Below are 12,790 nucleotides of genomic sequence, written 5' to 3'. Positions count from 1 at the left end.
AGTAACCTTGGAGCTTGTGAAAAAGATTGTTTTCAAACTCCTTTCCCTGGTCGTGGTGTATCTTGGATGGGAAACCAAAGCGCATAATAAAGTCATCAAAGAGCTTTCTGGCTGCAGTCTTCCCAGATTTGTCCCTTGTTGCATATGCCTGTGCATACTTGGTAAAATGATCCACGACTACAAGTATGTATTCTTCACCTCCCTTACTTTTCTCCAAATGCAAGTAATCAATTGAGATCATCTCAAACGGTGCAGAAGTCTCAATGCTCTGGATCGGTGTCCTGGCCACCCTGTTTGGTTTTTTTCTTTTCAGACAGCAACACACTTGAGTAACATAGTGCTCCATTTCCTGCCTCATCTTCGGCCAGAAAAAGCGTTCCCGGGCAAGAGCAACCATGCGGTCTGCTCCTAAGTGTCCCATCTCCTCGTGCAGATGTTTGTAGATGACAGGCTTCAGGGACTCAGGAATGACCAACTGTGTTCTGGAAACTGTCTCTCTTCTGAGGATTCCATCTCCATCGATCTGCAGACGGGGCCACTCTCTGAGAAGCCGTCTGACAGTCTCACTCTCTGCCAGTTTGTGTCTATGTTTTAAATGAGCGTGTGTTCTCTTCAGGACCAAAACTCTACTTATGACTGGGTCTGCATTTTGTGCTGCTCTGATGTCCTCCACTGCCAGACACTGTATTGGTTCAGAGATATTGTTTCCTTCTGACAGTGTGTCTGTGTTACAGGTAACAGCGGAGATCCAATTGACTTCTTCTGTTTTCTCCCTCTCCAAGGCTTTCCCAAGTGATTCAATGACCTCCTGCTGGCACTCCTCCTGTGCATTCCCACATGATTTCCTCAATTGGCTTTGGTCTCCGAGATAAGAAATCTGCATCTCGATTTGCTGATCCAGGCCTGTACTTAAGAGTGAACCTATAATCTGCCAACTCAGCCACCCAGCGGTGTCCTGTGGCATTGAGTTTCGCTGATTTGGTGACGTATGTTAGTGGATTATTGTCACTGTACACCATAAAATGAGGTGCATGAAACAGATAATCACGAAATTGCTCTGTTATGGCCCATTTTAGTGCAAGAAATTCCAACTTGCCAGAATGCAGCTTGTAGTTCTTTTCTGCCGCTGTCAATGTTCTGGACCCGTAAGCTATCACTCGAAGTGCTCCATCTTGTCACTGGTACAAAACTGCACCAAGGCCCTCCTCTGAGGCATCCACATGCAATATGAAGGGCTTCTCCAGATCTGGATATGCCATGACAGGTGGGTTGATCAGCTGATTCACTATTTTGTTCAGTATTTCTTGGTGCATTTCTGTCCACTGAACTGGGTGGGATGGTGGAAGCTGAGCAGATTGACAGCCAGCCCCTTTTTTCTTTGGGATGTACTTTTGTCCTGACTTTGGCTTCGCTAACAGCTCATACAGAGGTTTGGCTGTTTGGGAAAAGTCTGGTATATAGGATCTGTAGTAGCTGAGGAAACCCATCAACTTTCTCACCTCTCGAACAGTTGAAGGCGTCTCATGTCTGAGGGCTTGTACTGCTTCCACTTCCTTGGGGTTCATTCTGTATCCATCTTCAGAGATCACTCTGCCCACATAGCATACCTCCTGTTTGAAGAAGTCACATTTCTTGGGTCTTAACTTGATTCCACACTGTTTTTGGCGCTGCAGTACCTGCCTTACATTTTGAATGTGTTGTTCAAAACTGTGGCTGAACACCAGCACATCATCCAAGTATGGGACAGAAACTTCATCCCTGAGATCCCCCAGACATCCCTCCATGTAGCGCTGAAAGGCTGCTGGTGCATTGGTGAGTCTGAAGGGGATTCTGACCCATTCATAAAGTCCCCAGGGTGTTATAAATGCAGTACAGGGTCTGCTTCTCACACTCATGAAACCCTGGTGATAAGCCTTCCCCTGGTCCAGCACCGTGAACCAGGAGTTGCCTCCCAGGTTTTCCAAGATCTCTTGTATCCTTGGAATTGGATGACGGTCAGGCAGGGTCTTTCCATTTAACAGTCTGTAGTCTATGCACAAGCAAAGACTTCCATCTTTCTTCCTGACACATACTACAGATGAGGAGTACGAAGAACAGGATTTCTGGATCCAGCCTCTGTTCAATAAATCCTGTATGTTCAATTCAATTCAATTCAATTTTATTTGTATAGCCCAATATCACAACAGAGTGTCTCATAGTGCTTTACAAAGTTCACTGAAATAAACAAGTGTAAGCGAACAAACAATCTAATAAAGAGTCCAGCAGTCGATGAGGCCAGTGGATCAGTCCGATGGATCAGTCCGAGGCATCACCTGCCCTTTATGACCCTCCTTCTTCGGGAAGGAAAAACTCAAAAAACCCAGTGGGAAAAGAGAAACCTCCGGGAGCACCACAGTGAAGGAGAGATCCAGCTCCCAAGGACGGACAGGCTGTAGCCTAGGACAGACGCACATCCATTGGCTGGTGGAGAACCACATCAGCGGGGCCAGGACCAGGATCCATAGGAACCAGGGAACCACATCAGCAGAACCAGGACCAGGATCCACAGGAACCAGAGAACCACATCAGCGGGACCGGGACCAGGACCCACAGGAACCAGAGAACCACATCAGCAGGGCCAGGGCCAGGACCAGGATCCACAGGATCCACAGGAACCTGAGAGATGAGAAAGCACAGAAACGCTCCGGGGAAGATAGCAAGTTAAAGGCAGACATTTGACTGACATGAGTCATAACGATGGAGAGGAAGAGGAGGAGAGAGAATAGAGGAGCTCAGTGCACCATAGGAGTCCCCCGGCAGTCTGAGCCTATAGCAGCATAACTAGGGGCTGGTCTAAGGCCTGATCCAGCCCTTAAATATATGCTTTGTCAAAAAGGAAGGTTTTTAGTCTACTCTTAAATGTAGAGAGGGTGTCTGCCCCCCGAACCCAAACTGGAAGGAGATTCCACAGGAGAGGAGCCTGATAGCTGAAAGCTCTGCCTCCTGAACTACTTTTGGAGACTTTAGGAACTACCAGTAGACCTGCATTCTGGGAGCGCAGTGCTCTAGTGGGGTAGTACGGTACTATAAGATCTTTAAGACATGATGGGGCCTGACCCTAAAGAGCCTTGTAGGTGAGGAGAAGGATTTTAAACTCTATTCTAGATTTTACTGGAAGCCAATGAAGAGAAGCCAGTACAGGAGAAATGTGGTCTCTTCTTTTAGTTCTCGTCAGAATTCGAGCAGCAGCGTTCTGGACCAACTGGAGAGTCTTTAACGACTTATTGGGGCAGCCTGATAATAATGAGTTACAATAGTCCAACCTAGAAGTGACAAATGCATGGACCAATTTTTCTGCATCATCAGTGGATATGATGGGCCTGATTTTGGCAATATTATGTAGATGGAAAAAGGCAGTTCTAGAAATCTGTTTAATGTGGGAGTTAAAGGACAAATCCTGATCAAATAAGACTCCCAGATTCCTCACAGTGGAGCTGGAGGCCAGATTAATGCCGTCCAGAGCAGTTAAGGTAGTGGAAAAGCTGTCTCTGAGGTGTCTGGGGCCGAGCAAAATAACTTCAGTTTTATCTGAATTTAGCAGCAGAAAGTTGCTGCTCATCCAGGACTTTATGTCCTTAAGGCAGATTTGAAGTTTAACCAACTGATTGTGTTCATCTGGCTTTATTGATAAATATAATTGTGTATCATCTGCATAACAGTGGAAATGAATGGAGTGCTTCCTGATAATATTACCAAGAGGAAGCATATATAAGATAAAGAGTATTGGTCCAAGCACTGAGCCTTGTGGAACTCCATGTCTAACCTTAGTGTGGACAGAGGATTCGTTATTAATATGTACAAACTGAAATCGATCTAATAAATAGGACTTAAACCAGCTTAATGCAGTTCCTTTTATACCAATGAACTGTTCCAGTCTCTGTAACAGGATGTGATGGTCGATGGTGTCGAAAGCGGCACTCAGGTCTAACAAGACCAGGACAGAGAGAAGTCCTCTGTCTGATGCCATAAGGAGGTCGTTTGTAACCTTCACCAGTGCTGTCTCTGTGCTGTGGTTCGCTCTAAAACCTGACTGAAAATCCTCAAATAGGCTATTAGAGTTTAAAAAATTACACAGCTGATTAGCTACAACTTTCTCCAGGATCTTGGAGAGAAAGGGAAGGTTGGATATAGGTCTATAGTTAGCTAACACACCTGAATCAAGAGTAGGCTTTTTCAGGAGAGGTTTAATTACTGCTACTTTAAAGGACTGCGGTACATAGCCTGTTAGTAAAGACTGATTTGTCATATCCAGTAAGGACGTGTTAATTAGGGGCAGGACCTCTTTAAGGAGTCCAGTAGGAATGGGGTCTAGGAGACATGTTGACGATCTAGATGAGGAGATTATTGAGGTCAATTCAGCAAGATCAATTGGAGAAAAACAGTCCAAGTACACATCAGGTCTAACAGCTGTTTCTATGGTTCCTAGGTTTGAGGTTGGACCAGACCCTGTTAAGGGCAGGAGGTGCTGAATTTTGTCCCTAATAGTTAGGATTTTATCATTAAAGAAGCTCATGAAGTCGTTACTGCTGAGCTCTAAAGGAACACAAGGATCAATAGAGTTCTGGCTCCTTGTCAGCCTGGCTATTGTGCTAAAAAGGAATCTAGGGTTGGTTTTATTTTCTTCTATTAATGAGGAGTAGTAGGCGGCTCTGGCATTACAGAGGGCCTTTCTATAGGTTTTAAGACTATCTTGCCAGATTAAACGGGATTCTTCCACTTTGGTAGCCCGCCATGTCCTTTCTAGCCTTCGTGAGTGTTGCTTAAGCTCACGTGTCTGGGAGTTATACCAGGGAGCTTGTCTCTTTTCTTTAATTCTCTTCTTTTTTAGAGGGGCAATAGAGTCTAGTGCCATTCGCAGTGAACCTGCAGCACTATCGACCAGATAATCAATTTGGGAGGGGCTAAGATTAGCATGGGGGTCATCCACAGCACAGGGACACACTGGCTGAAATACTGAAGGAATCACCTCCTTAAATTTGGCAACAGTACTATCAGATAAGGATCTAGTGAGGACCTCTCTGTCATATAGAGCATAGTCCTGTAGGAAGAAATCAAATGTTAACAGGTAATGGTCTGATAAAATAGAGTTATGTGGAAAGACTGTTAACTGTTCAATTTCAACACCATAAGCCAAAACAAGGTCAAGAGTGTGGTTAAAACAGTGAGTTGGTTCATTTACACTCTGGGAGAAGCCAATTGAGTCCAGTAGTGAGACAAAGGCAGTGCTAAGACTATCATTATCATTATCAACATGAATATTAAAGTCACCTACTATAATCACTTTGTCCACACTAAGGACTAAGTCTGATAAAAACTCTGAAAACTCAGTTAAGAATTCAGAGTACGGACCAGGAGGGCGGTACACTGTGACAACCAACACTGGTTTTAGAGTTTTCCAGGTTGGGTGTGAAATACTAAGAGTAAGACTTTCAAAGGAGTTATAATTGAGTTTGGGTCTAGGTTGGACTATTAAACTAGAGTTAAAGATTGCTGCAACTCCACCTCCACGTCCAGAATCTCTGGGAATATGAGAATTTGAATTGAATTGAATTGAATTGAATTGAATTGAATTGAATTGAATTGAATTGAATTGAATTGAATTGAATTGAAGAACCCAGTATTGTGTGTGCTTATACAGATTGTATGTATGCAGATTACCAATAAGCAAAAAAATCTTTTGAAATAAGTTTGATTAAACAAAACAAAAGTAAATAAACATGATTCACAGTTTACAGTAAAAGTCTGTCTTTTACTAGTTTTTTCAAGTATGTAAAGTTTTTATTCAGAAATCACAGTCACAGGTGAGTGAGGAGCTCCACTTCCAAAGAGAGGGTACAGTATTTATACTTTCAGGCAGCTACTGAAACATTTCATTCCAGTATACCTACACATGAATCACAAGATTAAATGTTCTACTTCTCTATTACATTGTCACACAAACCACCACCCACCATAATTCTAAGAAAAACAAGTTATGCCAGGCTAAATCATCTGTTCCCAGAATTAAGAGTTCTGTCCTTGAGAGAGAGTTCATTTATACAAGATATGAACTGTAATACAAAACACAGTGCAGATAAAATGTAGTAATAGAAGGATTTCCCACAATGATGTTGTCATTTTATTATGCAACAGTAGGTATCACACATTTTTAAAGAGCTACCGTGTTCAGCTACACATTGGCAACTAACTATGCAGTTCTTGTTGTACATGATGTGTCCCTCAAACATGTCAGAGGTTTAAGCTCCAAAAGTCATGAACAACTCAGATATAGACGCACTTTTCAATACTGCACTCATACTGTCCAAGCAAGAGTTGTCTGAAAGACAGCAAATGTTCCTGTCAGTATGTGTACTCATTTCTTTATGTGCTACATTGAGTAAGAATTATTGTCTGCCTACATGTCTGTGACTTTATCTGTGTAACCTGCATGTGTGTATGAATGTGTCTGTGTGTATGAATGTGTCTGTTGTGCATGTGCATGATTGTAGCCTCCCTGTGTGTGTGGGTGCTGTTTTAGATGATTTGTTCACATATTTCATTGGTGTATTCTATGAAATTCTCTATGTACCGATACAGAAATATTTTCAGAATGTGCCTGTGACCATTATCTAAACAAGTGCTTGTGCTGTGAGAGCAAAGATCAGCAGCACAGTGCTGATTCTGACACTCCACGGTGCTCCACAGGTGATCTTGATGATGTCTGCACCAAGCATAGCTTCCAGGGCAGCTTGAATGCCACAGAGATTTCCGGACACACAGCCGAGCTGCAACGCCTCCATGGAGTTCGATGTTGCTACAGAGGAGGGACACGAGAAATATTTCTTTCTTTGTGTAGAAGGGTTATAACACATATTCTCATTAAGTGGTGTAACAACTATCTTACTATATTGATGTATTGTTTACTGATAACTAGCATGCAGCTGCAAGGGGCATTTTGCCCTGTCAGATACAAGTGTAACATTATTAATTGGTGAAAAATAATTGCCATAATAATTTGAATCTTTTCATCTTTTTATTTTATCAGCATTTCTGCCTTTACTTGAAGTCGACAGTGTAGAGAAAGATATTAAATATGAGGAGAGAGAGAGAGAGAGAAGGGTTGGACACGTGAAAAGTTCATGACTACAACCAGGCATCATTAAGCAACTGGATATCTAAATTTAAACAAAATTTAATCACTAACACAATGCTAGTTGTAAATGTAAATACCATCAAAATTAGTAGCATTTAAGCATTTACTTTGAATTTATGCGGTTTGGATTTTCGTCTTTCTTCTGATATGATTTACTGAAAATTTCGAAGAGGGGAATTCAGACCATGTCAGATATATTTTATTGTTATAAATGCAGTGATACATTCTCTGTACCCTAGCAGAACTCATGGCGATAATTGCATTTTTTTTTTTTTTATTTAACTGAAAATCTTCAAGATTGCCACTTTAAGTATTCTGAAGGAGTTGAATTTCTTAACCCAGTATTCATCTGATCTAAAAATATATAATAAGAAAACAGCACAGTAAAACAACAGAAACTCACTGGTGCCGTTGAAGCAACTGTCCTCGACTCCCATACAGGATAGTGTAACGTTGCAGGTCCCTGCCAGGCTGTCAGCTGGGCTTGCACATGAAGGACACTGCTTCCCATTCGTTAAAATATTAGGTACTGGAGACGAAAATACAGAGGGAGACAGGCTTGCATGAACACATAATAGTGAACTATTATTTTTAAACATTTTTGTATGAATGATATGTCGACTATACGACGTGTGTTAATCAGTTCCCTTTGGAGGGACCAGTTACTCTGTTTCCAGTCTTCATGCTAAGCTAACTGAATCAACAGTGCAACAGAGGCTTCATGTTTAGCATACAGTCATGAGAGTGGTATCAATCTTCTCATAACTCCGGGCAAGACAGTGAATAGGTGTATGTCCAAGAATGTCAAACCACTCCTTTAAAGGATCACTGAGAGACTACAAAAGCCACCGAATAATCATGCTATAATAACTCTGTTGCAGATGGGTAGCAACTTAGCTGTTAGCCATATACACATTGTTTGATGTTGTTTGCTACTGAACGAAATCAAACTTCAAACGTTAAAGCAGCAACAGACTGTTACTATTACTATAACTTATTACTGTTGATATCAATTTCATGTCACACAACTAGAGTCAAGACATGTTTAGCTTAAATTAGCATTAATACTGAAATCAGGGGTGAACATCAACTTGGCTCTGTTTGAACTTTGGAAAGCCTGGCTAACTGTGTCCCCTTACATTCAGTCCAGGCTAACCACATCCTGACCTCAGCTCCATATTTAACTCACAAACATCAGAATAGTATCAATCTTCTAATATCAGTCTCAGGAGAAAGAAAATAAGTCTAAGTAGGGCAAGTATTTTTACTTACTCTACTTATAAATGAATAAAGAGAATTAAGATTAGGACAGTAGATCTTACTGGCCAGTGTCGGAAAGTTGCAGTTGTCAGTAATGCAACAAATCTGATTGTGGGCTTCTCTTAGAAATCCTCGGTTCATAGACCATTCAGTCTCAATGTTCAAAGGACTGGCGCAGGATAGCAGCGATGAACAGCTTTTGTTCACAGTCACACTGGGAGCTGATTGACTTAGCCTCACTGGCAGGAGGGAAGGAAAAAAATGGGAAAGACAGAAGTAAAGAAAGATTTATTGTTAAATGATTCTTTCACTTTTTATTACAAAAACCCACTGGATCTCATCACAACAGGATGAAACTGTTCTTTTGTTTCCCTGATATTTCATTAATATAGTTGATGATGTAAAAGCACAGGATATACTGGCACCTACCTGAGGTGAGAGTCCTGCATACTGTACTTGTGGCAGGACACAGGACTGAGGATGAGTTGGAACATATTTCATTGTTACACACATGGCAGTGCAGCGACTCAGCTGAAAAGTGAACAAAATTACAGAATCAAATGAATTTCTGCTTTATTTCTGTCAGTCATTCAGCCTGATTCTTATCCTAGTTGACACACAAAACACAATATCTCCATATTGTGCACCAAAATAACATACTAATACATACATACTAATACTTTTCTTCCAAAATTGCAGGATTATTGTTTGTAGACCAGATTTATCAATTTAAAACCTTTTTTCTCTTTCGTCACAAATATTGTACAATGCCAGTGTCAAAAAGTTGATTTGATGATGCTACATCCAAATCAGTATAATCAAATACCTATTCTTACATATTCGATTATTCTTTATCTTCACTGCACTGGATGACAGTTTTTTTCTTCCATATGCAATTACTGTATATCCCACAACACTGTACATTGTCCTGTGTAGATTATCATACTGTTTTGTTGTACATAATATTTATTGCATGTAATGTAGCCTTGTATTTATCCATACCCCATGGAGTAAAACTGACTCTCCTGCTGCAGTTTACAACTAGTGCAACAGAACAACTACAGCAGCACTCTTGCAAATAGGCCTTCATCAAAAGCATCTTTTTGCCATAGAAAAATCAAAGTCTTAATATATGAAAACAAACTTTCATTAAAAAAAATCTGAAATTGGTTAGTACATCTTGACACACCCGAGGTGACAGCATCTGCTTCGCACAGATTGTTCATGTGGGTTCTAATGACATCATGAATAAACAATCAAAAACATCCAAATCCCAATGATAATTAATTTACATTTATATAGAAAGGCAATAGATCCTCACAGTGGAAAAGCCAGAATCAGTGAATATTTGGCCATTTTGCTTCATTCAAACAAATTAATTTACATTAAAAAATGTTGATACATTTTCTGATGATCAATAAATTGTAAATGGACTGTACTGTATAGACATTTTCTATTTTTTTCCACCACTCAAAGCACTTCAACACAACATTCATATTCACCCATTTATATCGGAACCTAGTCGAACTGTAGGAGACTGTTCATTCATTCACATTCCCAATCAAGAGCACAATTCAGGAGCAATTTGGGGTTCAGTGTCTTGCCCAAGCAACCAAGGATCTAACCACCAATCTTCTAATTGGTGAACAAACTATTCTACCTCTAAGCCACAGCCACTCCACTGTCTTTGCCTTGAACTAAAAACTGGTCATTTAATCGTACACATATCAGAATTACCTGAGTAGAGCAGAGCGCAGGTCAGACAGACAGCCAGCAGCAGCTTCATGTGGGATGTAAGTGTTAGCTGTTTTGTGTTTCGAAGCAGAAACACCACAGCTTATATATAGTTCTGCCGTGCTGAAAAAAACTATAACAGGTAGACAAGACATTTCCTGGTGGGTTAAAGGAAAACAATGTCTTTACAGTAAGTGGGAATGGGCAAAAATCACTGGGTGGCACCTGAATACAACTTGATGTTAACTCTGTCAGCTGTGGAACCAGTTAAACTGCTATTTATCTGATCTTTCAGGTTTCTAGTTTTCTTTTCTCTTAGGTCAATGAGCTATAGTTGGTTCACAAGTCAGAGCAGAGGCAGGCAAAGCTCTTATAGTCTAAAATATGAGGTTGCTATGAAGGAAAGTTAATGAACAAGCAAGGTATTCCTGGACAGTGTATTCATTTCATCACTTCTTGTTTTTTTAATGTGACACTGTGTACTTTGAGAGTAAGTGAATGTGATTAGACTGATTACATTGAATGTGATATACAGATAGACCTGTCTGAAGTTGATAAAATCTTACAGCATGGAAGCCATGCTTGTCCTGTGCACATACCCATCATGCCTTTGACTTTTATCTACTGTAGTGGAGATGATATGTGTAACTTGATCCAGTCACTGGTTCAGGGGTTATCACCGGATTCACACAGGGGTATCGGCCAGAACACCACTTGCAGCCAAGTACGCCAGAATATAGGAATGAAAGATGCAGTACATTGTTTGAGGGTCTATTTATTTCTCTTGTCACTCTTCTGGTTGTATCTATGTGTTGTTGCAATTGTGATTTTTCTACAGAAAGAATGAACAATATATTATCATTACAATCCCATCTAAAGCATACATACATACATAAATACATAAAGCAAAAAAAACTCTACTTCTCTTAACAAAGCACTTCCTCTAATAGCGAAATAAACGTTATTCTTTTACATTCATTCACGACATAACATCTCAGGCAATCAACCACAATATAAGACATGTAACCTGGGCATACTCACTTTTGCATTGACACACACACACTGGAAACAAAGACCTCCTTACAAACTTTCTCCTCTACCTAGCAAAAACTCCGCCACGCTGTTACCTACTGTGTGACGTCACCAGCGCTACACCGCAGGTGACGCACCTTCACTGCCGAACGTAAAGCACCGAAATGGAACAGAAAATTAACATAACAGCACTCTAACCAAACTATAACCTACATATACACAATTACACACTACTTTGGGGCCTTTTCTACATCTACTGACACAGGATTTCTTGAAAACTTCCTTAACAACATCGTCAAACCGTGCAGTGTTCAATAGCTCTAATGCAGAGGCAAACTCATTCAAGACTGAAAGAACAACTTGGCACAAACAAGTATTTCAGGTCAGTCTGAATGAGTCAGCACACAGTAAAACTGTATTGGCTGCAAAAGTGATATCGCCACTGATATCTTGGTGGGAGCCAAGTGTGGAGAGAGAGAGAGAGAGAGAGAGAGAGAGCTTGTGTACGTGCTTGTGTGTGTGGACGGCTGGGGGTGAGAAATTGTTTGTTCGCTGTTTGTTTGTCTAACAACCAAACCGTCACAAATGCATTCTTTTCAATACCATCAATTATTAATCTCTTTCTCACCTCCGCTGTGTTCCTGATAATTTCAAGATGGCTAACTTGTTTTTTTAAAAAAAAACCTGCCCTTGATCCTTGGTAAAATTATTCTAAAAATGGCACACAGAAGCTCCTGAAGGTCATTAGCCCCTTTTGCACCACAGGAACTTTGAATTTTGAAAAACATCGGCGCATTTCCACTGAAATTACCCAGGGAAAAAACTTTCCCTCAACCCCAAACTTTCCCTGAAAAAAGTACCTAGTAGGGGGGTAGGACTTTTCAGATTCTCCTTGAGGGGCGGGGCTGTGTGCTTAAGAACGCAGATTGGTGGAACACACTTTCCGCACTTCCGTTCACCCACCATGTTTAAGCCAGTGTGGCTGCAAACTTGTTAATTACATTTCTACAAGCTTTCTCTTCATTTGTGTTTTGATCATTTGGAAAATGGAGCAAAAGAAGAGAAGCTATGAGAAGTGGACAGACGACGAGGTCCAGGCTCTTTTGAGCATATTTGCAGAGGAAGAAATTCAGCGGGACCTCGAGACGGCGACCTCAAAACGACCGAGTCTTTGCAAGAATAGCCGACAAGATGGCGGAGCTAAACGTAGGGCACACGCCAAAACAAATTTGTGAAAAGTTGAAGAAACTAAAGCACGATTATAAGAAGATGAAGGACCACTCCCCCATACTTCATCATCCTGATTTGAATAAATGTTCCGGAACTTTGAGGTGCAGTGGAAACACTAACCACACAGATTACCAGATAATCTGCAGTGGAAACACTAACCACACAGATTACCAGGTAATCTGTGTGGTTAGTGTTTCCACTGCATTCTTTTACCCAGGTAAATAAATTCCTGGGAAAAAAAAGTTCCTGGAAATGCTGGTGGAAAAGGGGCTATTGACAGACACAATATTCTTAATAAAGTCTAATCTGTCTTTTGCCAATCCCACAATACAGAAATGTTGCAAACATGGGTTTTCCAACTCT

The 12,790-nt window shown here is 40.9% G+C and overlaps 1 protein-coding gene across 1 annotated transcript; it reads right to left on the bottom strand.

Annotated features, from left to right (window-relative positions):
• Positions 1 to 5,780: 5,780 nt before the first annotated feature.
• LOC139217277 (uncharacterized) lies at positions 5,781 to 10,223 on the bottom strand. Its single transcript, XM_070848599.1, has 5 exons — positions 10,169 to 10,223; positions 8,861 to 8,962; positions 8,494 to 8,670; positions 7,575 to 7,700; positions 5,781 to 6,832 (listed from the first exon to the last, which is right to left on the bottom strand). Exons 1-5 carry the CDS (start codon positions 10,215 to 10,217, stop codon positions 6,648 to 6,650), a joined length of 639 nt encoding a protein of 212 aa, XP_070704700.1. The 5' UTR covers positions 10,218 to 10,223; the 3' UTR covers positions 5,781 to 6,647.
• Between the last annotated feature and the right edge of the window lie 2,567 nt (positions 10,224 to 12,790).

The sequence above is a fragment of the Pempheris klunzingeri genome, chromosome 17 (genome assembly GCF_042242105.1).
Source record: "Pempheris klunzingeri isolate RE-2024b chromosome 17, fPemKlu1.hap1, whole genome shotgun sequence".
NCBI classification, from domain to species: domain Eukaryota; kingdom Metazoa; phylum Chordata; class Actinopteri; order Acropomatiformes; family Pempheridae; genus Pempheris; species Pempheris klunzingeri.
Note: the sequence above shows the minus strand (reverse complement) of the source record. Positions and strands in the feature narration are given on the sequence as shown.

Excerpts from the sequence above, each read along its gene's own strand:
- LOC139217277 (XM_070848599.1), bottom strand. The coding sequence starts at position 10,217 with ATGAAGCTGCTGCTGGCTGTCTGTCTGACCTGCGCTCTGCTCTACTCA. Across the intron at positions 7,701-8,493 it reads CAACTTTCCGACACTGGCCA|TACCTAATATTTTAACGAAT; the intron begins GTAAGATCTACT and ends TTTCGTCTCCAG. Across the intron at positions 6,833-7,574 it reads CAGTTGCTTCAACGGCACCA|CAACATCGAACTCCATGGAG; the intron begins GTGAGTTTCTGT and ends CCTCCTCTGTAG.